Consider the following 25,000-nt stretch of genomic DNA (forward strand, 5'->3'; position numbering starts at 1 on the left):
GAAAGGAAGGAAGGACAAAAGGAAGGAAGAAAGAAAGAAAGAAAAAGAAAGGAAGGAAGGACAAAAGGAAGGAAGGAAGAAAGAAAGAAAGGAAGGAAGGACAAAAGGAAGGAAGGAAGAAAGAAAGAAAAAGAAAGGAAAGAAGGACAAAAGGAAGGAAGGAAGAAAGAAAGAAAGAAAGAAAGAAAAAGAAAGGAAGGAAGGACAAAAGGAAGGAAGGAAGAAAGAAAGAAAGGAAGGAAGGACAAAAGGAGGAAGGAAGAAAGAAAGAAAAAGAAAGGAAAGAAGGACAAAAGGAAGGAAGAAAGAAAGAAAAAGAAAGGAAAGAAGGACAAAAGGAAGGAAGGAAGAAAGAAAGAAAGAAAGAAAAAGAAAGAACAAGGAAGACGATAAGGAAAGAAAGAAAGAAAGAAAGAAAGACTGTCCTTTTTGTTCCTATACTTCCACCACAGCTCAACAGGAAACACTAAGAGGGTACTTTCATTTTGACACCTGTGTGCTTTTATTTTGACACCTGTGTGCTTTTATTTTGACACTATAACTGCAGGATTCAGGCCTTTTTTTGTTTTTTTTACATTCTTATACTTTTTTCCCACCACGTCTGTTGTTTTCTCGTCTACACTCAGCTGGCTTCACTTCATCTCATTAAAACACAGACAGACAGACTTGGCTCGGCTCGGCTCGGCTCGGCTCGGCTCGCCGCTCCAAACACACAAATCCTGACAGAACTTAGTAGATGTTGTTGTTTTTCCCAGTGTCAGTAAACTCATCGTACCCATAAATGGCGTCTTTGTCCCTCTTGGCAGCGTCTCCAGCTGATCCGGCCGTGCTGCTGCTGCTGCTGCTGCCGGTGCTGGTGCTGGTGTGGCTGGACTGGGTGTACTGGTGAGGAGGGTACGGACCAGTGGCGGCGGCGGCGGCTGCCAGGTGGACGGCCTGCAGGGAGCGAGCGGCGGCAGCAGCAGCAGCGTGGTGATGATGGTGGTGATGATGATGATGGTGGTGAGGGTCTCCGTAAACACCACCAACCCCCTCCATCCCATAGTGGGCCAAGTCTTCATACTGGGAAACACACACAGAGAGAAAAGACATGTGTGACCTTTGACCTCCTGAGCTGAGTTACGGCCAGCACTTCAAAAAAAACTTTAAACTTTAAAAAGCAGTTTACACACAGTTTATAACATAATCAAGTTATTATACGTTGATTTAAAGACATTTTAAGTTATTTTATATCATTAAAATAGAACTGTAAATAAGAACAACTTTACTGTAGTACAATTTGAGGTACTTCTACTTTACTGTACTATAGTTTGAGGTACTTTTACTTAAAGTCTGTGTAAAGTAAGAATAAATATGTGTTCTGAGTTTGACATACCACAGAAAAGTGTGTTGTTAACCACCCTGCCAAATTTGAATGATTAAAAAAATCACCAAATATATGAAATTAGGCTTCAAAGTTGTGTAAAAATCAGCCTCTTTCTCTGCTCCCAAACGCTGTGGGCGTGGCCGCCGAGTTCGCTGAAGCCCCGCCCCCTACCAAGTGTCACCTGTCAATCAAAGTCACCACCTCTACCAGAAACATGGACGCCACATCTGAGAACTTTCTGCTGCTAACTCAGCTGCTAGCTCGGCGGCTAACTCAGCTAACAGGCTAACTGTAGACTGTAGTAGTAGTAGTGTGTGCTGAATGTATTTATACCTCTACAGCAGCAGGGGCGGGTTTATGCTAATCACTAAATCCTGAACACAGAAATCTTGAAACACAGTTTGTGAAGCCTAGCTCCACAATTCAAATCTAAATGGTTGAAATGCTTTTTACACATTTTTTAGAAAAACATTTATGACCTATTTAATGTGTTTAGAAGAAAATGTTTGAATTCACTTTACACGGTCTTTAAAGTACTACAGATTGAGGTACTAGTACTTTACTGTAGTATTTCCATGTGATGCTACTTTCTACATCTCAGAGGGAAATATTGTACTTTCTACTCCACTACATTTATTTAACAGCTTTAGTTACTTTTCAGATGCAGATTTGACACAATGGATAATATAACAAGCTTTTAAAATACAACACATTGTTAAAGATGAAACCAGTCAGCAGTGTGTAGTCGGCTCACATTTCAGATGTCTATGAGTTGTTAACAGCTCCACCAAATACTGATTTTTCCCTCTGAACTTCTCACATGCTTTCATTTCAATAAATGTTCAAATGATCCAATATTTCAGCAAAAATCAAAGATTACAGAAAAAGTCCAAAAACTGAAAACACATTTGTGTATCAGAACTTTGTTTTTTCTTCTTTCCCATTAATCATCTCAGCAGCCCTCACATTTATCTGCTGACCCTTTGGAGGGGCCCCACCCCTAGGTTGGGAACCACTGGACTAAACTAGCTAACTATATATAAAGTAGTATAAACTAGCTAACTGTATATAAAGTAGTGTAAACTAGCTAACTGTATATAAAGTAGTGTAAACTAGCTAACTGTATATAAAGTAGTGTAAACTAGCTAACTGTATATAAAGTAGTATAAACTAGCTAACTGTATATAAAGTAGTATAAACTAGCTAACTGTATATAAAGTAGTATAAACTAGCTAACTGTATATAAAGTAGTGTAAACTAGCTAACTGTATATAAAGTAGTATAAACTAGCTAACTGTATATAAAGTAGTATAAACTAGCTAACTGTATATAAAGTAGTATAAACTAGCTAACTGTATATAAAGTAGTATAAACTAGCTAACTGTATATAAAGTAGTGTAAACTAGCTAACTGTATATAAAGTAGTGTAAACTAGCTAACTGTATATAAAGTAGTATAAACTAGCTAACTGTATATAAAGTAGTATAAACTAGCTAACTGTATATAAAGTAGTGTAAACTAGCTAACTGTATATAAAGTAGTGTAAACTAGCTAACTGTATATAAAGTAGTATAAACTAGCTAACTGTATATAAAGTAGTATAAACTAGCTAACTGTATATAAAGTAGTGTAAACTAGCTAACTGTATATAAAGTAGTGTAAACTAGCTAACTATATATAAAGTAGTGTAAACTAGCTAACTGTATATAAAGTAGTGTAAACTAGCTAACTATATATAAAGTAGTGTAAACTAGCTAACTATATATAAAGTAGTGTAAACTAGCTAACTGTATATAAAGTAGTGTAAACTAGCTAACTGTATATAAAGTAGTGTAAACTAGCTAACTGTATATAAAGTAGTATAAACTAGCTAACTGTATATAAAGTCGTATAAACTAGCTCCACCTCCAGCAGCTACAACAGTAACATGCTGCTCTAACACTGATGCTTCACTATTAATAATCTAATGATGTCATATATAATAATATATCACTACTTTAACTGTAATACTGCATACTACATCACTATAATACTGCAGTACTTTTACTGTAATACTGCAGTACTTTTACTGTAATACTGCATAATACATCACTCATAATACTGCAGTACTTTTACTGTAATACTGCATACTACATCACTCATAATACTGCAGTACTTTTACTGTAATACTGCATACTACATCACTCATAATACTGCAGTACTTTTACTGTAATACTGCATACTACATCACTCATAATACTGCAGTACTTTTACTGTAATACTGCATAATACATTACTCATAATACTGCAGTACTTTTACTTCAGTATTTCTTGCATCTTGTATTAAAGCTGATTCATCGTTTAGTTATTTCTTTTTAAGGGAAAATAAAGCATCCATATTCTTTGATTCCAGCTTTTTCACGTTTCTTTTTCTCCTTTATGAAAATAAACTGAATATTTTTGTGTTTGGACATCTGAGTTTGACATCATGCAGTTTGGGAAACATTCATCTACATTTTCACCATTTTTCACATTTTACAGACGAAACAACTAAATGATTAATAGAGGAAATAACCCTAAAGATTAATCTATAATGATAATAAGCCCTAACTATTATTGTGTTTCACTTCATTATCATTCAGCATCTATTTATACAGCAGCCTCCACTTAGTGACAAATACATTAATACACACTCATACCTGTGAATGACAACATTATAGTTTATTACTAACCATTTATTATAAAAGCTGAACAGGATGATTTGCATGTAAAGTATTAAAGTTAAACTTACAGTAACTTTAAAAAGCAGCGAAGTCATAAAAAGATTTATGAGAAAACCAATTAAATGAGCTCAAATCTACAATAATGTCTAAAAACGAACCTCCATAAAAAGCCGTTTAATCCTAAAAAAAGCCCCCAACCCTTTGTTAAATAACAGAATATGAGTTGGTGTATTTTCTATGTGTATAAAATATATTAAATATATTAAATAAATAAATAAAGCACAAACAGAGCGACGTCTGAGGAGCGAGCAGAGACAGCGAACGCCTCTCAAACACTGTCAACAAAAGGCCGAGCACAGGCTACAGGTGTTCCCGTTATTATGTCCACCCCCCCCCCCCCCCCGTTTCTCTGTTTCTCTTAATGTGAGCAATACTGTGAAGGACTACAGAAAAATACTAAAAGGTTTAAACTTTATAAAAACGCACAGTATGTTAATAAAAAGTCAGAAAGTCATTTTTCAGATTAGAGAATGATTTAAATGAAAAGTAAAAACATTATGCATTATATTATATTATATTTAATTATATTACATTATATATTATATTACATTATATTATATTACATTATATTATATTATATGTGAGGTGATATAAAAACCTTTCAGCTGACTATGAGTCTTGTTTTGTCGGATTATAATAAATAATTGTGTAAAAGTGTTTCTGTTATTTTGTCCACCCCCCCTTTATATTCAGACTGTGATAAAAACAAAAGGCATAAAAAGAGGAAACATTTCACCCTATATTATATTACATTATATATTATCTTACATTACATTACATTATATTATATTATATGGGAGGTGATTGACTATGAGTCTTGTTGTATCACATTGTATTAAGTGTTTCTATTATTTTGTCCACCCCCCCTTTATATTCAGTCAAAAGCATAAAAAGAGGAAAACAGGCAACATTTCACCCCCCCCCCCCTCCTAAAAAAGTTTATATAAGTAAATAAACAAGCAGCAGATTTAATTTAATTCCTAACATGATAATTACATTTTAGGATGTTTAGTTCAATTTAAATGATGTTAAATTAAATTATAAAAACACTTTATTCATTTTAAAAAGTGTCTTTGTGTCAAAGTTTAATTGGACTTTTGTTAGTTTTTAATATAAAGAAACGAAACTGATTCATTTAAATTGTCTTTAAACTTTATCCTCCATAATAAAAAGTTAAAAACTATTTAAAAAGATCCATTATTTAAAAAAAAAGGGTTTTATAATAAAAATATATTTAGTTTATTTTATCAGGTAAACTGCTTTATAGATTTATTACAGCTGTTAAAGAGAATTAAAACTTAACTTCACGCCTGTTTAAATGACGTAAGAGCAACACGTAAATAATGTTTTCACTTTATTTTAAATTTATCTTTTCTATGATGAGTTTTTATTCTTTAAACTCACAAACACGTGACTCCTGACGCTTGTTCCTGTTGGTTTATGTTCCTTATTTGTTACGTTTTCAAAGTGTTTCTGAAGGTTAAACGTCCTCAAATTAGAAACTATAAATTAAAGCAATAAAAGTTGATCAATAAATGCAGTTTAAACTTTGACCTCAGCCAATCAGCGGCCTGTCTGATCACTCATCGATTATATTTGGGATGTATTTTGGGGGTCTCGTGGATGTTTGGAGTGTTTTGAGCTGCGTCACATCACATTTTATCAGCCGTGAACAAACAAAGTGTTCAGGAAATAAAAACGTTTTCTTCTCCGACACGCGCACACACACACACGCACGCGCACACACACACACAGGCCGCTGTCTGACTCACCTGTGAACTAACTCCACTCATAAACTAACATTTTACTTTGAAATTAAAACTAAAACTCATTTTTTTAAAAACCCCGCAGATTAAAAACTAAACTGAAGAGAATTAAATGTTTTATTTCATTTTATACTTTTTATTTAAAACTCAACTTTCATCTTAAACTTTTTCAAAACAGAAAAAGAAGAAAAAAAGGTTTTAATGCAAACTGGAACAAAAAGAAAACTAATGTAAAGAGAGGCTGTAAAGTTGCTGCAAGTTTAAATATAAAAAATATTAATTTAGAAAAATAAAACAATAAAAACGAAGCTGCGTTTAAATAGCGTAAATGAACTCTCCCGTTTCTTACTCTCTGCTCACTTTGATTAAAACTTTAACTCTTTTAATAATTATTATAATAATCCACATAATAAAACGTGTTTTCTGTGCAGATCGTTTTTATACAATAATTCAGTCAAAACTAAAACTCTACATTATATTAAAAACTGTTTTTAAATAAGAATAAAAACGATGGAAATAAGTTTTACAGGATTATTTTTTACGCACAGGTGAAAGTTTGTACCGTCATTCTTAATTATAAACATTTAAATTATAAACGTTAATTATAAGAAATAACGCTAATGTCAGGCTTCATTTATTAACGCTTCAACAAGCAGGAGTGGAAAATAAGAGGTTCATTATTCTTTTATATACTTTTTTATTTACTTTGATGTTACTAAACATCTCAGTAAAAACATTTCCACAAATAATATTAAAGATATTTTGTATAATTTGGATTTTTATGAGTCGTATCTCCACTTTGCCTCCTTATTAAAGTATAAAACATTTATTATTATTATATGTTTTATATGTTCTGCTGCATGTTGCATCTTTAAATCTTTTTTTTATTCCTTTCAGATTTCACTTTGTTTGATTTAAAGAAAAGTTTCCGCTACTGTCTCTACTTCATGTCAAACTTGTTCATCTGCTTTCAGACTCAAATCAAAGCGTCTTTCTTCTTCTTCTTTTTCTTCTTCTTCTTCTTCTCTGCGTTTTTATTTTTTAATCAAAGTTAGTTTTTTACGCACCCGTTGCGCCATCAGTCCCGTCTCTCCGCCCGGACTCCAGGTGACTCCTGCGGGGGCAAAACACACATCCAACTCCCCGGTACCGGAGCGATAATCACTTAATCCCAAAGCTGTGTATCCTAATAAAAAAAAAAGAAGAAGCGAGTCCAGCCGACAGCAGCACCAGCTCGGTCAGACGCTGTCCTGCTCCCGGCCTCCAGCTCCAAGCAACCAAACAAAATCAACCAAAAGCGCTCAATCAGCAGGCCGAATCCGATCCTCTTACATCCACACCAGACCAGACCGGGGGGTTCAAGTGAGGCAGACCCGCCCGCTGCGCTCTGAGCCGGGCCGTGAGGTGCGTTCAAATCCCCATCACAGCTCCGGCGGAGAAGCTTCCTCCTCCCTCAGAGCTGGCTTCCCGGGTGTGAGGGGAGGGAGGGCGGGGAGGGATGGAGGGGGAGGAGGGGACTGCTTCGGTTCTCACTTAAAGGAGCAGAGACTACACGAGTATGGAAAGCCCAAAGTGCCATGAAACACGCCACTATTACAACACCATTTATCATAATATGCCGCTATTTCTGACGCTTTACGAAGACACGCAAAAATAGCGCTTTCAACGTAGCCGGTTTTTGCGATTATCATTGGTAACGCACCTTCTTACATCTCAAGTATGGAAAACCCAAAGTGCCATGAAACACGCCACTATTTCAACACCAGTGAAATCAATATACCGCCTTTTACACCGTTTTTAATTAAAGTGCTATTTCTGACGCTTTAGGAAGAGCTGCAAAAACAGCGCTTTCAACGTAGCCGGTTTTTGCGATTATCATTGGTAACGCACCTTCTTACATCTCAAGTATGGAAAGCCCAAAGTGCCATGACACGCCACCAGCTATTTCACCACGATTTATCATAATATACTGCTTTTTAATGGCCGTTTTTAAACAAAACACCAGTTTTTGCAGCGGTTTACTCGGCAAAAGTGCAACTATTTCCGTCGCTTTACAAAGAGCCGCAAAAACTGCGCTTTTAACGTGATGGCGCCGTAAAAAGCGCCTTTTGGTACTCCTGTGGCCTATGTGACAAATTACGTATAATATGCATGTGGAGCCCATGACAAGCTCAAAGTACCATGAAACGCCACTATTTCAACACCATTTATCATAATATGCCGTTTTATACGCCTGATTTTAATTAAAACGCTGATTTTTGCAGCGGTTTACTCGGCAAGAGCGCCGCTATCTTCCTTTTAACATGAAGGGGTGCCGTAAAAAGTGCCAGTTTGTTTTTGCTGTGCTGTAGTGAGCCTATAAGGCCTGGGCAATATATTAAAATGATATCAATCCTCTGAATCTTTAGTACTTTACTGTAACAATGCGGAAAAACAACACAGCAGGCGCATTTCATGGATACATTGCTTTGGTCTGAACTCACACTGGCTATGTTTCAGAAGGCTTATTATCATCTGGAAAAACGCTGTAAAACATAAGCAGCGTCTGGTGTGGCTCACTACAGCGATGCAAAAAACAGCACTTTTTACGGCACCCCGTCACATTAAAAGCTCTGTTTTTGCTGCTCTTCGTAAAGCACCGCAAACACTGGCGTCATTCACATATGATGATAAACGGTGTTGAAATGGCACTTTGGGCTTTCCATACCAGAGACGTGAGAAGGCGCGTTACCGAGAGGGAGCTGTGTGTGCGCGCATCAGAGGAACTGTTGAGGGAGGCGTCAAAAATAGTTTTAATCATGTGTGTATTTCACTGTAGTTATGGAGAGAACTTTAAGTGGAACTATAAGGATCCAAGTCTGTACATACAACAGTGAAATTTTAATTATTAAAATAAAAACGAGGTTGAGTCAAAGTGCTGGTTGATGTCTGGTTAAACTGGGTTACTGTCATCGGCTCCAGATGCTTATTACAAAGATCACAAGATACCAATTTGTTATTGATTATTTGTTTGCAGCAGTAAAGCTCAACATTACCTGTAATAATAATCTGAAGGTATCACCTGCATTAGCCTGTTATATATATCTCAAGGGGCTTTAAATTAAAATATAGTTTTAAGGCTTTTATTGTTTCAGTCTACATTGTGTTTACACAATATATGTGCTTCATCCAACTATCAAACAAATCAATAATCAATAATGAAGCATCCAGGGACTCTATCATTAAGGTAGGTAAGTAATAAATGTTTATATATGAAATAAAAGTTATGTTACTATTCCAGCTCATATTTACAGAAATTGCTCTTCTTTTAGATTCAGATTTAACTCATGAAATAAATTATTACCAAATAAAGACGGATGCATCATTATGGATAAAACTGTCTGGCAGTATAAGAAATTTTAAGTAAACGACTTCATCTTCATAAATAAAGTTTGGTATCAAAGGATAAGTTCAGTGTTTCCAGTGTGTCTGAAAGCAGCAGTCAGGTGTCCAGATGAACCTCTCTGTAATCATTCCTCCTGTTCATACTGAATATTAAAACCTTTAAAAGTGCTTTAATGTAAAGTGATGGAGACTAAATCCACAGTGAGTCCACACAGTCATTTAAAAGTAGATGATCAGCTTGTATTGAGCTTCAGCAGTGTGAGTTAGTCATATCAAGTGATATCAGACACATTTACAGTCTTTTTATCATCAGATCTCCTCTTAGTGTTTCCTGTTTCTCTGTGGTGGAAGTATAGTAACAAAAAGACTTTGCTACTAAAAACACTGTAACGTTGAAACATAGAAGATGAAGATTTGACTCATTTGGACGCTGAAGCTTCATATTAGCTTCACATCAACTTTTAAATGTTTCCACAGAAGGAGGACTGTGGATTTAGTCCTCCATCACTTCCATTGTAAACATTATGAAGGATCTAATGATCAGTATGAACAGGAGGAATCATTACAGACACATAAACACACTTAATGTTACTTTGTGCTCCTGACTGTTGGTTTAAGACATGCTTGAAAAACTTTGAATTTGTTTTTTAATAGTTTCACTTCAGCCAATGTCTCTAAATCACTGGTCGGCCTCTCCATACAAAGTGCTCCTTGGGTGGAAGACGTTCATGTAAATTTGGGCTCATTTTTGTCCCGTGTATCATAGCGGGTCAGAGCAGCTCTGAGTAGTCATTTAGGTATGAAATGATTAAGTTTTGAAGAATGTTTCCTTTCATACTTTCTGTAGTTTGACTCCTGCTGTCTGATTAAAGAAGGAAAACAAACATGTGGCACGTTGTTTTTGTTTGAATTCCAGAAATACGTCGTCATTTTTTGCATTTTTTAGAAACAGAACAATCAGCTCCTGCACACTATCAGCATTTAACAGGACATGACCGTTGCTTTGTCACATTTTTGCATTTTTGACACAGAAGTCAGTGACGTGTTACTAATAGAATATTTTAGATTATATTTTACTTATTTTATTCTAGAATAGAAACATTTTTCTTGTTTGACAAAATTGCATTGTTTTTTAAAAAGATTTTACTGAGTCAATAATACTTCTTTCTCTAATAAAAAAATATGTTTATTATACACTTACAGCAGCCTGTTCCTGATCAATTCTTATAAAACCTTCATGGCAAAACATCATTTACATAAGCTACTTTATTAACCCTTTATAGGACACTCATTGAAAGGAAGGGAGGAAGGAAAGAAGGAAGGAAGGAAGGATGGAAGGAAGGAAGGAAGGAAGGAAGGAAGGGAAGGAGGGAGGAAGGAAGGAAAGGAAGGAAGGAAGGTAGGGGGAGGAAAGAAAGAGAGAAGGAGGGATGGAGGAAGGAAAGAAGGAAGGGAGGAAGAAGAATGGGGGATGGAGGAAGGAAAGAAGGAAGGGAGGAAGAAGAAAGGGGGGTGGAGGAAGGAAAGAAGGAAGGGAGGAGAGAAGGAGGGAGGGAGGAAGAACAGATGGAAGTAAGGAAAGGAAGGAAGGAAGGACGGAGGAAGGAAAGAAGGAAGAGAGGAGAGAAGGAGGGAGGGAGGAAGGACAGATGGAAGGAAGGAAAGGAAGGAAGGATGGAGGAAATAAGGAACGAAGGAGGGAGAAAGGAAAAGAGGAAGGGAAGAAAGAAGGCAGGGAGGAAGGAAAGGAAGGAAGGAAGGAAGGAAAGATGGAAGGAAGGAAGGAAGGAAGGAAGGATATTTTGGGATATTTACAGAAGTTACCAAATATAATTATTTGCCCAATAAAGGGTTAATATTAAAATATGAATAAATGTGTTAACTAAAGCTTCTCCTGCCTAATCAGACTTTAAATGTGGAGGATAAAATACTCTGTGAGGGCAACATTTAACTTTACATTACTGTTAAAGTTCATTAAAACGAAGAGAAAACAGCAGACTGCACGTTTAATATGAGTCTGGTGAACTGTTGGGCAGTGGCGCCATCTAGTGTTTAAAGCGCATCAGTACAACCTGAGAGGCCGATTTACAGAGCTCATTGTAAAAGCAGAAACTGTCATATAAAGTCTATTTATCAGTGTGTAATGTGTTTGTGTGTCGTAGTGATGAATGAAGAATTGTCATTATCAGCTCCTCTCAGCTTTATGGAGCTTTATAGTTGAGTTTTAAGCTAATTGTTTAGCTTTCCGGCTGCAACATTGATTCACTAGCTGAAGACTAGCTAGTGGAGCATTTAGATATTTCCTTCAGGAGTTGGTAGAAAGTAAAAACAGAGCTAAAAGAGAGTTAATATTGGACTTACATTCAGCAGGTGGACAGAAACACGACTTCTAATGATTGAGCATGTTGCTTAGTAACTGCCGGATGTGGAAATAAATGTTTGCTAACAACTTCAACACACTGAAATATGATGTTTCCAGGAGCTAACTACGACCTCACTGTATTTTGTGTTATTGTGGGTAAATCAAGTTGTAGCGAAACTAGCTCACCATCGTCTTAGTGAGGTTATGATATTATCTAATAATATGGTGATATGTCAGCGTTGTGTTTACCCCTCCCATATTAACAGAGATGTAAAGTTCAGTCCACATAAGACAAAACTATCAGTGTTGGGCAATTGTTACTAAAATGTGTAATTAGTTCCAAATAAATTGAATTATCTACTTTACCAATTACTGCACATAGTGCCAGCTGTAACCAGGTGTGTGTGGTGGTCGGACATTTATCCAGCCTTGCAGATCCGTTTGGCAGCAGAAGCGGCAGCATGGAGGCCAATCTACAGCTAAACTCCATAGAAATAAAGTATATGTTGTGGATGGCGGGAATGTATTGATCATTTGCTTCCAATGCATCCGTTTAAAAGAGCATTCACGAGTTTCTGAGTAGACACAGGCCCAGGCTTCAGAGCGTTAATATCATTAATATTATTCTACAGCGCCTCACAGTGGCTTGGTGAGGAAGTGCAGTCATAGTCACTGTCATTCATTAGAGTTATGATGCATAGTTCTGTTTGCCTATTTAAAAAAAAAAAATCTTTAACTTTTATTTAACCAGAAAGTCACATTGAGATTAAAACCTCTTTTGCAAGCGAGACTTTGCCAAGACAGGGTCAGTTAGCAGCAACACACATTTAACAAGACAACAACAGTGTGAAATACAAATCATAACAAAGACAGCAATAAATATCATCACATCACATCTCAATTGTACAGTTAAAACAACTGCACGTCTCGTATCCTACTTTTAAAATAATTTAAAGGGACGAAGGTTTCTAGTTTCAGTTTGATTTGTCTCGTTCATGTAAATAAAAGTCATTGAACTGAAAACTCTATTATTTGTCATTAAATTAATGTTTGATGGTAATGTTTTAGTGACTTCCAGAGATGTGTGATTTTACTGCTCCCATGTAACTCGAACTCTGCTTTTAGCACAAAAGTGTAACTCGTCCCAAAATCTCAGAGTTCAATCTACTTAAGACAACTCCACAACTCAGTGCTGTAACAGGTATTATTTACAATATATAAGGTTATAACTCTGGATAGAAGGCGTATGTTTTATTCATTGACTGTATATAAATATGGACATCATGACAGTTTCCCAAAAGTGAAGCCAAACCATTATGATCGCCCCCTGGTGGATGGCTGCAGTATCTGTCATAAGTCCTGCCTCACAAGTCCTGAACACATAACCTAACAATTATGATCTGCTGCTGAATTTCATTAAAATAAGCGTGTGGTCACAGTGCACAGCGAGGAGGAAAGGGACAGCAGAGCAACAAGTAACTACAATAAGTATTTCAATTATATCAGCAAATGGAAACAACAATCGATAAATGTCAACTCACCTGAAGGTGTGACATGAAGTTACAACTGCTCACCAGCAGAGGGCGATGTCATTATGACACCTCAAGTATTAAAGTCCCGCTGTGCTTAAAAGCGTGTGATTCTTCTTGTTCCTTCAGCTGGATGTTGTTCTCTTCTCTGTGTCATTTGTTTTCATTCATCTGTGGAAAGACAAAGTTTGTCTGAGCTTGTCTTAAATCTCAGTTTAACACGTGATAAAGCAACATATACAAGCATTCAGTCAAAACGCCTCCTGTATTATTTTTAACAAATACTCTGCACACGAATATCACCTAAACCATGACCCTGTTTCTAACCTTGCAGATGGTTTTTCACTCCATTGAACATCACCTGAAGCTCTGCATGTTTTATTTGTGACACATTAAAATCACAGGACAGGAAGTTCAACACCAAACAAACCAAATAAATAAGTTTAAATAAGGTCCATGAAACATAGAACACATACACTGTCATGTCTACCATTTCCTCACCAAATAAACATTCAGTGTTGTAGATTACTGTAGTCAGAACAGCTGTGGAGCAGATGTGAAGTTAAAATTGCAGTAGCTTGATAAGACCACCAGGTGTCACTAAAACACAGTGTTTATATATATGTGGATACTTTCAACAGATGATCAGCTGGTCCAAACTGATCAGGACATGAATAGTTTACAGTAACTTGATGGATGGATGGATGGATGGATGGACGGACGGACGAACGGACGGACGGACGGATGGATGGATGGATGGACGAGTGGATGGACGAATGGACGGATGGATGGATGGATGAATGGACGAATGGATGGATGGATGGATGGATGGATGGATGGGCTTTATTGATCCCAAACTGAAACATTCTTGTGTTACAGCAGCAGGTTATACAAATATGCAATATGAATACATATATAATAGTATGAAATATAAACAGGACAGCATTCTATATACATTAGAAAAGTGTATAAAGTTGTTGAAGTTTTAAGATGTAGTGAGGTGGATTTGAGGTATTAAGATGTGCGATTCATTATTATGAAATTCAAAGTTACTGAAGGAGCAGAATAGAGTGAAGTTTAGTTGAGACATAATCTATAAAGCTGAGAGCTTTGTGTTAGACTGACGTGAGCTGTTGAAGATTAAATGTTAAAGATTTCCTTGTGACGGAGAAACTGGACCAGTCTGTGGTGGAGACGATGGTCAAGATAATTTGTAATGGATCACTCCGATTCACCACAACTTCAGAGGTACAGTACCGGACAGCACAGCACAGCACAGCACAGAACAATACAATACAGTACAGTACAGTCCAGTATAGCACAGTCTAGTACAGTACAGCACAGGACAGTACAGTACAGCACAGCACAGTAGTACAGTACAGCACACTACAGTACAGTACAACACAATACAACAGTAAAATTCTGCTTTTGCATTATTATGTCTCAGCAATTATTATTTTCCTTAAAGAGGTTTTTAAAAAGGTCTTAAAAGTCATTTAATTTTATCTTTAAAATGTGCAGATACCCTACAACTACAGATTAGGCTACTTCTTTTACTATTACTACTATTTTAACTGTTAGTTTACAAACTTACTTTTATCACTAATTATAGGATACTTAATAAAAGTATTGGGGTATTATGGTTCTTACTACTTTTAACACCAATACTGTCACAGCCTAAATTATTATTATGATTATTATTATGATTATTATTATTATTATTATTATTATTATTATTATTATTATTGTTGTATGGAAATAGCACGTGACTCTGCAGTCCTTCGGGTGTGACGTCAACCCTCCTCCTGCTCGCACTGAATCCAACATGGAGTGAGGAGGAGATGGGGCTCGTCCGGGGCCATCCTCACCGAAACCAGCGCACCATTTTCGGTCACCGCATTCCAGCCCGACCCAACGGGGGAGGAGGAGGAGGAGGAGGAGGAGGGAGAGGAGGAGGTGGCGGAGGCGGAGGAGGAGGAGGAGGAGGAGGAGTAGTAGGAAGAAGTAGAAGCAGAAGCAGAAGAAGGAGAAGAAGAAGAAGAAGAAGAGGAGGCGTAGGAGGAGGAGGAGGAGGAGGTGGTGGTGGTGGTGGTGGAGGAGGTCGGATGCGCCTCTTCGGATGCGCTTCCAGTAATTGAGAAGAAGTGAAAGGAGAAGAAGAGGAGGAAGAGGAGGAGAGTCGGCAGGGATATATCCGAGAATAAACTACACACACCGGGATTAAATAGAGCAGGGAACATGAAGACACTGCGCTGTGCAGCCGCGGAGGCAGCTCATTATTACCGGAGGTGAAACGGGAAAAATGAACGAGGACACGCGCCCAGACGAGTGAGTACATCCAGTAATAATGTTAACGATAATAAACCTTTATTCTAAGCCTGTTATAATGATGATGGGGACGATTGGCTGCTGGTTGTCGCGTTGCCTCCGGGGTTTGTGCGCCGATCACATGGATAAGGATCGGCGCTGATATGTTGGTGTGCTCCGGTGGAACAGAGGCTGATGAAGGGGTGCAGGAGCTCTCCTCATCCTCCTCGTCTTCATCACCCTCCTCTTCTTCCTCTGAGAGGCCGTCGGGAGAAGGAGAGGTGCAGTGGAGAGGAAGAGGAAGGCTTGAGGTCGGACAGATGTGATGGAGTCATAACAGAGAGAGATGATGGAGGTGCAGTCTGCATCATGACTGAGCACACTGACTGAGCAGCTTCTGCCGTGAAAAATACACATTTTTTGTATTTTTCCGGCCTCATTTGCGCCTATTTTTCCACGATGTTCCTCCACCGGAGCATAAAGCAGCATATCCAAACCTCTCTGAGTCATGACCCCTGAACATGAGGCCACTGCATGTTGTGACTCATCAGCACAGGTTGAATATGTCTACAGGTTCAACCACAGGAGGGTTATATATGTTATATATGTGTTTAAAAAAAGGTCCTGATACACAAATGTGTTTTCAGTTTTTGGACTTTTTCCTCTAATCTTTGATTTTTGCTGAAATATTGGATCATTTGAACATTTATTGAAATGAAAGCATGTGAGAAGTTTAGAGGGAAAAATCAGTATTTGGTGGAGCTGTTAACAACTCAACCCTGTTTGTACCTGACATTAGCATGATGTGTCTCATCTGAGCCAATCACAAGCGGACAGCTGAGACACATTGTTGTTCACACCTGTCTCTCTCTTGTGACCACTACACTACATAATTTCCACAAGAATTTCCCCTGGAGTTATTACATCAGTCAGACAAACACCAGATTTGTTTTTAGTGCTGAAAAGCTAATAAAAATATTTCAATAACTGATGAACACGTTTGAGCTTTTCCAAACTGTTCCACTCCATTCTTTCAACCGCCTACGAAAACAACCGCCACATCCTGCACTGATGATTTATTTTCCTGTTATGTCCTTGTCGGTGACATCTCAGAGTACACATTAGACTGCAAAAGGTAACCTCGGCAAGTGGTTTGAGTGATCGGATCACAATGCGTCTCGGAGGTCGTTTACACTTTGTATTTAGTGCTGTCCACCGTGACTGACACTGTAACAACTCATAGACATCTGAAATGTGAGCCGACTACACACTGCTGACTGGTTTCATCTTTAACAATGTGTTGTATTTTAAAAGCTTGTTATATTATCCATTGTGTCAAATCTGCATCTGAAAAGTAACTAAAGCTGTTAAATAAATGTAGTGGAGTAGAAAGTACAACACATGGAAATACTACAGTAAAGTACAAGTACCTCAAACTGTACTACAGTAAAGTACAAGTACCTCAAACTGTACTACAGTAAAGTATAAGTACCTCAAACTGTACTACAGTAAAGTACTAGTACCTCAAACTGTACTACAGTAAAGCACAAGTACCTCAAACTGTACTACAGTAAAGTACAAGTACCTCATAATGTAAATGTACTTAGTTACTTTCTACCGCTGCTTTTCGAGGCCTGACAAGGTCAAATTAGAGTGACTGATATCAAAAAGCAGCTAATGGTACGCTATATTTGTTTTAGTAGTATCAATTCTGAGTGTTTTGTGTGGACAGCTGTGGCTCAGAAGGACGTCCGCCAATCGTAAAGGTCGGTGGTTTGATCCCAGGCTCCTCTACTCCAGTGTTGTTTGAATGGGTGGTGCATAGAAACATTGTTGGGCGCCTTCGATAGGAAAGCCTCACAATCTTGGGTACAAATAACACAACTTTAAACTTTCAAATTGCGTACAGTGCCCAAGTCCTATTCTGCATGCAGGTGGTATGGCAAGGAAGGAAAGAAGGAAGGGAGGGAGGAGAGAAGGAGGGAGGGAGGAAGGACAGATGGAAGGAAGGAATGAAAGGAGGAAGGAAAGAAGGAAGGGAGGAGAGAAGGAGGGAGGGAGGAAGAACAGATGGAAGGAAGGATTGAAAGGAGGAAGGAAAAAAGGAAGGGAGGAAGGATGGAAGGAAGGAAGGAAGGAAGGAAGGGAAGGAAGGAAAGAAGGAAGGAAGGAAGGAAGGAAGGAAGGGAAGGAAGGAGGGAGGAAGGACAGATGGAAGGAAGGAAAGAAGGAAGGAAGGAAGGAAGGAAGGAAGGAAGAAAGGAAGGAAGGAAGGGAAGGAAGGAGGGAGGAAGGAAAGGAAGGAAGGACGGAGGAAAGAAGGAAGGAAGGTAGGGGGGAGGAAAGAAAGAGAGAAGGAAGGAAGGGAGGAGAGAAGGAGGGAGGGAGGAAGGACAGATGGAAGGAAGGAAAGAAGGAAGGAAGGAAGGAAGGAAGGATATTAAACATTTTATTAGTTTATTACAGGTGACAGTAAAAATGTCTGGTTGATGAACTCGAACAATGCTCTCCTGTTGCCGAGCTGATTACACAGACATCCACCCAACCCACGTCTTCATAAATCACGTTATAAAATGAAAGAAAGACACATTACATGACGTCACCTCTCTGGGAAAGGATTGGCTAATGCACTGCACACAGTTCGAAAGTGTAAAGTCATATATATTTGTGCGTTGGTGAGCATGTTGGTATGTATCGTAGAGCGCTATGGGTCGTCAATGAGTCTAGATTAGTGCCATTTATGTCATTGATGATTATTGGTATGTTGTTCTTATTGGCATTAAGGCTTACAGATTGACGTGGGACTTATCTTAATGTCTTGTCTCGACTGTTTTACTGTCAGATGCCAAAGTCCACCGTCTCAGAGTTGTATCGTAGTAGTCTGTTGCTCTGACTGGTGGCATGTTTGCTGCTGTCCAACCGCCACGTGGTCCATGAGAACAGTGTTTCTCTGTCAGACACTGTTTCATAAGGTAAAATAATAAGAATATGAACAAGGCTTAACCCTTTATTGGGCAAATAATTATATTTGGTAACTTCTGTAAATATCCCAAAATATCCTTCCTTCCTTCCTTCCTTCCTTTCCTTCCTTCCTGCCTTCTTTCTTCCCTTCCTCTTTTCCTTTCTCCCTCCCTCATTCCTTATTTCCTCCGTCCTTCCTTCCTTCCATCTGTTCTTCCTCCCTCCCTCCTCCTCTCCTCCCTTCCGTCCTTCCTTCCTTTCCTTACTTCCATCTGTTCTTCCTCCCTCCCTCCCTCCTTCTCTCCTCCCTTCCTTCTTTCCTTCCTCCATCCCCCTTCCTTCCTTCCTTCCTTCCTTCTTTCTTCCCTTCCTCCCTCCCTCCTTCTCTCTTTCTTTCCTCCCCCTACCTTCCTTTCCTTCCTCCCTCCTTCCTTCCCTTCCTTCCTCCCTTCCTTTCAATGAGTGTCCTATAAAGGGTTAAAGTAATGAGGGTGTATGAACTGTGTTTATACTGAAGAAGGATTTAATGAAGGTGTTTAACCCTCGTGTCGTCCTCCCGGGTCAAATTGACCCCATCTCTTTTGACTGTTCCTTCTTTCCTCCCTTCCTCCTGTCCTTCCTTCCACCTTCTCTTTCTTTATTTCCTTCCTCTCTCTTTCCTCCCTTCCTTCTTTCCTTCCTCCATCCCCTTTTCTTCCCTCCTTCCTGCCTTCCTTCCTCCTTTCCTCCCTCCCTCCTTCCTTCTTTCTTTCCTCCCTCCTACCTTCCTTCCTTCTTTCCTCTGTCCTTCTTTCCTTCCTTCCTCTTTTCCTTTCTCCCTCCCTCCATCCTTCTTTCTTTCTTTCCTCCCTCCTACCTTCCTTCCTTCTTTCCTCTGTCCTTCTTTCCTTCCTTCCTCTTTTCCTTTCTCCCTCCCTCCCTCCTCCTTCCATCTTTCCTCCCTCCCTCCTACTATCCTTCATCCCTTCTTTCCTCCGTCCTTCTTTCCTTCCTTCCTCTTTTCCTTTCTCCCTCCCTCCATCCCTCCTTCCTTCTTTCCTCCCTCGCTCCTACTATCCTTCCTTCCTTCTTTCCTCCGTCCTTCCTCCCTTCCTTCCTCCCTTCCGTCTTTCCTTTCCTTTCCTTTCCTCCCTTCCTTCCTTCTTCCTCCCTTCCTTCCTTGACTTGAGGACAACAGGAGGGTTAACACTGTGAGCTTGTAGCTGCAGCTCATGAATTTCTATTTTCATTATAGATTTATCCGCCGATTTCTTTCTTGATTAATCGATTGATTGTTTGGTTTATGAAATGCCAGAAAAACTGTGTCATATTTTCCTAAAAGCTAAAGTGATCTTACCAAGTTTTGTTCAACCGACAGTCCAAAATCTTAAAATACTGATTATCACATAAGAAGAAGAAGAAAAGCAGCAAATCCTCATTTCTACATTTTCACTTCACAAAATGACTAAAACGAAGATCAAAACAGTTGCAGATTTATTTCTTATGTCGATCGACTAATGAAAAGTTCAGGTATCTTTAGAAGTACAGGAAGAAAAAAAAGTCAGGTGGCTGCTTTTCCAAACCAACTAATCAATTTTCGAGACACAACTTGCCCCTCAGATGACCTCATCCTCATAAACTTGCATCAGTTTTTTACGGCTTTACTGCTTGCTGGCATCCACAGTCCAACACCTGTACAGTAAATTACAGTTTCATCACCTTGAGAGGCTCATGAACCCACGTTAGGCCCCAAAGTTATGAAGAACCTACCAGTTAGAGAGCAGAATCAATGTTTTTTAGACTTTACATGTTACAGAGGATCATGTAGTGACAGTAGATGATTTAACGCCATTGGTTAGGGTTAGAAAAAGATCATGGTTTGGGTTAACCCTTTATAGGGCAGGAAGGGAGGAAGGAAGGGAGGAAGGAAGGGAGGAAGGAAGGAAGGATGGAGGAAGGAAAGGAAGGAAGGACGGAGGAAAGAAGGAAGGAAGGAAGGTAGGGGGGAGGAAAGAAAGAGAGAAGGAGGGAGGGAGGAAGGGAAGAAAGAAGGAAGGAAGGAAGAAGAAAAGGGGGATGGAGGAAGGAAAGGAAGGGAGGAGAGAAGGAGGGAGGGAGGAAGGACAGATGGAAGGAAGGAATGAAAGGAGGAAGGGAGGAGAGAAGGAGGGAGGGAGGAAGGACAGATGGAAGGAAGGAAATCAAGGAAGGACGGCGGAAATAAGGAACGAGGGAGGGAGAAAGGAAAAGAGGAAGGGAAGAAAGAAGGCAGGGAGAGAGGAAAGGAAGGAAGGAAGGAAAGAAGGAAAGAAGGAAGGAAGGAAGGAAAGGAAGGAAGGAAAGGAAGGGAGGAGAGAAGGATCATGTAGTGACAGTAGGTGATGTTCAAAGACGGTCTTGTTAATGTAAAAATCGAACCACTTACAAACAAACTCAGAGCTTTTAACAGCACCACAGGTCTATTTTTAAAGTTTTCTATCTCCATTCTCAAGTGTTACGATGCTGAGACTCGGTTGTGAAAGTGTAATAAAAGCTGCAGCCTTTGAATAAACCGCTCTGAACATGTCGGACCCTGAACACACCCTCAGTTCTTGGAGCCAAACCTTTAGAAAATCAGATTCTTTGTCCTAGAGCAGGGTGCAGGAGGTAACCTGAAGAAGCAAGGCTACCTTTTCTTTCAGACTTCCTCACACTGTGCACACCCCTGCAGGTAAACACATGAGTCATATGGCCTCGTACAGCCAGATAATAGACTCAACCTGGGAAATGTTTACCCAGAATGCACCAGGGCACACAGAGAGGCAGGTAGCATGATCATCAGCACGAGACATTTCTTTTAACCCTCCTGTTGTGCTCAGGTCAAGGAAGGAAGGAAGGAAGGAAGGAAGGAAGGAATGAACAAATGAGGAAGGAACAAAGGAAGGGAGGAAAGAGGAAGAAAGGAAGCGGGGAAAGAAGGAAATGAGGAAGGAACGAAGGAAGGAAGGAAGGAAGGAAGGGAGGAAAAGAGGGAGGGAGGGAGGAAGGAATGAAGGAAGGGAGGAAAGGAGGAAAGAAGGAAGGATGGAAAGGAGGAAATGAGGAAGGAACGAAGGAAGGGAGGAAAGAAGGAAGGAAGGGAGGAAAAGAGGGAGGGAGGAAGGAACGAAGGAAGGAAGTGAGAAAAAAGGAAACGAGGAAGGAAGGAAGTAACGAAGGAAGGAAGGAATGAACAAAATGAGGAAGGAACAAAGGAAGGGAGGAAAGAAGGAAGGAAGGAAGGGAGGAAAAGAGGGAGGGAGGGAGGAAGGAACGAAGGAAGGGAGGAAAAGAGGGAGGGAGGGAGGAAGGAACGAAGGAAGGGAGGAAAGGAGGAAAGAAGGAAGGAAGGAAGGGAGGAAAAGAGGGAGGGAGGAAGGAAGGAAGGAAGGTAACCTGAAGAAGCACGGCTACCTTTTCTTTCAGACTTCCTCACACTGTGCACACCCCTGCAGGTAAACACATGACTCATATGGCCTCGTACAGCCAGATAATAGACTCAACCTGTGAAATGTTTACCCAGAATGCACCAGGGCGCACAGAGAAGCAGGTAGCATGATCATCAGCACGAGACATTTCTTTTAACCCTCCTGTTGTGCTCAGGTCAAGGAAGGAAGGAAGGAAGGAAGGAATGAACAAATGAGGAAGGAACAAAGGAAGGGAGGAAAGAGGAAGAAAGGAAGCGGGGAAAGAAGGAAATGAGGAAGGAACGAAGGAAGGAAGGAAGGAAGGAAGGGAGGAAAAGAGGGAGGGAGGGAGGAAGGAATGAAGGAAGGGAGGAAAGGAGGAAAGAAGGAAGGATGGAAAGGAGGAAATGAGGAATGAACAAAATGAGGAAGGAACAAAGGAAGGGAGGAAAGAAGGAAGGAAGGAAGGGAGGAAAAGAGGGAGGGAGGGAGGAAGGAACGAAGGAAGGGAGGAAAGGAGGAAAGAAGGAAGGAAGGAAGGTAACCTGAAGAAGCAAGGCTACCTTTTCTTTCAGACTTCCTCACACTGTGCACACCCCTGCAGGTAAACACATGACTCATATGGCCTCGTACAGCCAGATAATAGACTCAACCTGTGAAATGTTTACCCAGAATGCACCAGGGCACACAGAGAGGCAGGTAGCATGATCATCAGGACGAGTGTTGGATTACTATGGGGGTTACTTGTCAAAAATCTTACTTATAGTCTCCCTCCCCCAGTTTTACACCCTCACAGTTTTATTTCCTCACCATAATTTCTTTTAACCCTCCTGTTGTGCTCAGGTAAAGGAAGGAAGGAAGGAAGGAAGGAAGGAAGGAATGAACAAAATGAGGAAGGAACGAAGGAAGGGAGGAAAGAAGGAAGGAAGGAAGCGGGGAAAGAAGGAAATGAGGAAGGAACGAAGGAAGGGAGGAAAGAAGGAAGGGAGGAAAAGAGGGAGGGAGGAAGGAACGAAGGAAGGGAGGAAAGGAGGAAAGAAGGAAGGAAGGGAGGGAGGAAGGAAGGAAGGAAGGGAGGAAAAGAGGGAGGGAGGAAGGAAGGAAGGAAGGAAGTGAGAAAAAAGGAAATGAGGAAGGAAAGAAGTAACGAAGGAAGGAAGGAGGAAAAGAGGAAGGAAGTAAGGAAGGAAGGAAGGAAGGAAGGAAGGAAGGAAGGAATGAACAAAATGAGGAAGGAACGAAGGAAGGGAGGAAAGGAGGAAAGAAGGAAGGAAGGAAGGAAGGGAGGAAAAGAGGGAGGGAGGAAGGAAGGAAGGAAGTGAGAAAAAAGGAAATGAGGAAGGAAAGAAGTAACGAAGGAAGGAAGGAAGGAATGAACAAAATGAGGAAGGAACGAAGGAAGGGAGGAAAGAGGAAGAAAGGAAGCGGGAAAAGAAGGAAATGAGGAAGGAACGAAGGAAGGGAGGAAAGAAAGAAGGAAGGAAGGGAGGAAAAGAGGGAGGGAGGAAGGAACGAAGGAAAGGAGGAAAGAGGAAGAAAGGAAGCGGGGAAAGAAGGAAATGAGGAAGGAACGAAGGAAGGGAGGAAAGAAGGAAGGAAGGAAGGGAGGAAAAGAGGGAGTGAGGAAGGAACGAAGGAAGGGAGGAAAGGAGGAAAGAAGGAAGGAAGGAAGGGAGGAAGGAAGGAAGGAAAAGAGGAAGGATGTAAGGAATGAGGAAGGAATGAAGGAAGGAAGGAAGGAAGGAAGGAAGGAAGGAAGGAAGGAAGGAAGGAATGAACAAAATGAGGAAGGAACGAAGGAAGGGAGGAAAGAGGAAGAAAGGAAGCGGGGAAAGAAGGAAATGAGGAAGGAACGAAGGAAGGGAGGAAAGAAGGAAGGAAGGAAGGGAGGAAGGAAGGAAGGATGTAAGGAAAAGAGGAAGGATGTAAGGAATGAGGAAGGAAGGAAGGAAGGGAGGAAAAGAGGGAGGGAGGAAGGAACGAAGGAAGGGAGGAAAGGAGGAAAGAAGGAAGGAAGGAAGGATGTAAGGAAAAGGGGAAGGAAATAAGGAATGAGGAAGGAATGAAGGAAGGAAGGAAGGAAGGGAAGAAAAGAGGGAGGGAGGAAGGAAGGAAGGAAGTGAGAAAAAAAGAAATGAGGAAGGAAAGAAGTAACGAAGGAAGAAAGAAGGAAAAGAGGAAGGAAGGAAGGAAGGAAGGAAGGAAGGAACAGTCAAAAGAGATAGGGCCAATTTTTGCAATAAGCTTCATGAGCAGCACAAAGCTCTACGTCAAGGGTGTCAAACATGCGGCCCGTGGGCCAGATCCGGCCCGCCGAGGGGTCCAGTCCGGCCCACTTTCCTTCCTGTGTTCTTTACCTTCCTTCCATCTGTCCTTCCTACCTTCCTTTTATCCTTTCTTTGTTCCTTCCTTCCGCCCTTTATTCCTTCTGTCCTCCCTCCCTTTCTTCCTTCTGTACTTCCTTCCATCTGTCCTTCCACCCTTTATTTCTTCTGTCCTTCCTCTCTTTCTTCCTTCTGTCCTTCCATCTATCTGTCCTTCCACCCTTTATTTCTTCTGTCCTTCCATCTATCTGTCCTTCCTCCCTTTCTTCCTCCCTTCTTTCCTTCCATCTGTCCTTTCTTCCTTCTGTACTTCCTTCTATCTGTCCTTCCTACCTTTCTTCCTTCTGTCCTTCCATCTATCTGTCCTTCCTCCCTTTATTTCTTCTGTCCTTCTTCTCTTTCTTCCTTCTGTCCTTCCATCTATCTGTCCTTCCTACCTTTCTTCCTTCTGTACTTTATTCCATCTGTCCTTCCTACCTTTATTTCTTCTGTCCTTCCTCTCTTTCTTCCTTCTGTCCTTCTATCTATCTGTCCTTCTTCCCTTTATTCCATCTGTCCTTCCTACCTTTCTTCCTTCTGTACTTCCTTCCATCTGTCCTTCCTCCCTTCTTTCCTTCCATCTGTCCTTTCTTCCTTCTGTCCTTCCTACCTTTCTTCCTTCTGTACTTCCTTCTATCTGTCCTTCCTCCCTTTCTTCCTCCCTTCTTTCCTTCCATCTGTCCTTTCTTCCTTCTGTCCTTCCATCTATCTGTCCTTCCTACCTTTCTTCCTTCTGTACTTCCTTCCATCTGTCCTTCCTCCCTTTCTTCCTCCCTTCTTTCCTTCCATCTGTCCT

General features: G+C 40.2%; 3 protein-coding genes across 3 annotated transcripts in view; 2 read left to right on the forward strand and 1 right to left on the reverse strand.

Annotated features, from left to right (window-relative positions):
- Nucleotides 1-7,021, reverse strand: part of LOC128379418 (homeobox protein Meis1-like) — a 79,031-nt gene extending 72,010 nt beyond the window's left edge. The window contains exons 1-2 of the mRNA XM_053339041.1: nt 6,962-7,021; nt 776-1,062 (exon numbers count right to left, since the gene is read on the reverse strand). Of these exons, the coding sequence (XP_053195016.1) occupies nt 776-1,062; nt 6,962-6,973 (299 nt within the window). The 5' untranslated portion in view covers nt 6,974-7,021. The remainder of the gene's footprint in view (nt 1-775; nt 1,063-6,961) is intronic.
- Nucleotides 1-25,000, forward strand: part of LOC128376266 (E3 ubiquitin-protein ligase TRIM39-like) — a 230,296-nt gene that overhangs the window by 52,931 nt on the left and 152,365 nt on the right. The window lies entirely within an intron of this gene.
- spred2a (sprouty related EVH1 domain containing 2a) overlaps nt 15,357-25,000 on the forward strand; it is a 34,125-nt gene continuing 24,481 nt past the window's right edge. Inside the window, exon 1 of the mRNA XM_053336703.1 lies at nt 15,357-15,497. Within this exon, the coding sequence (XP_053192678.1) occupies nt 15,472-15,497 (26 nt within the window). The 5' untranslated portion in view covers nt 15,357-15,471. The remainder of the gene's footprint in view (nt 15,498-25,000) is intronic.

The sequence above is a fragment of the Scomber japonicus genome, chromosome 2 (genome assembly GCF_027409825.1).
Source record: "Scomber japonicus isolate fScoJap1 chromosome 2, fScoJap1.pri, whole genome shotgun sequence".
Lineage (NCBI taxonomy): Eukaryota > Metazoa > Chordata > Actinopteri > Scombriformes > Scombridae > Scomber > Scomber japonicus.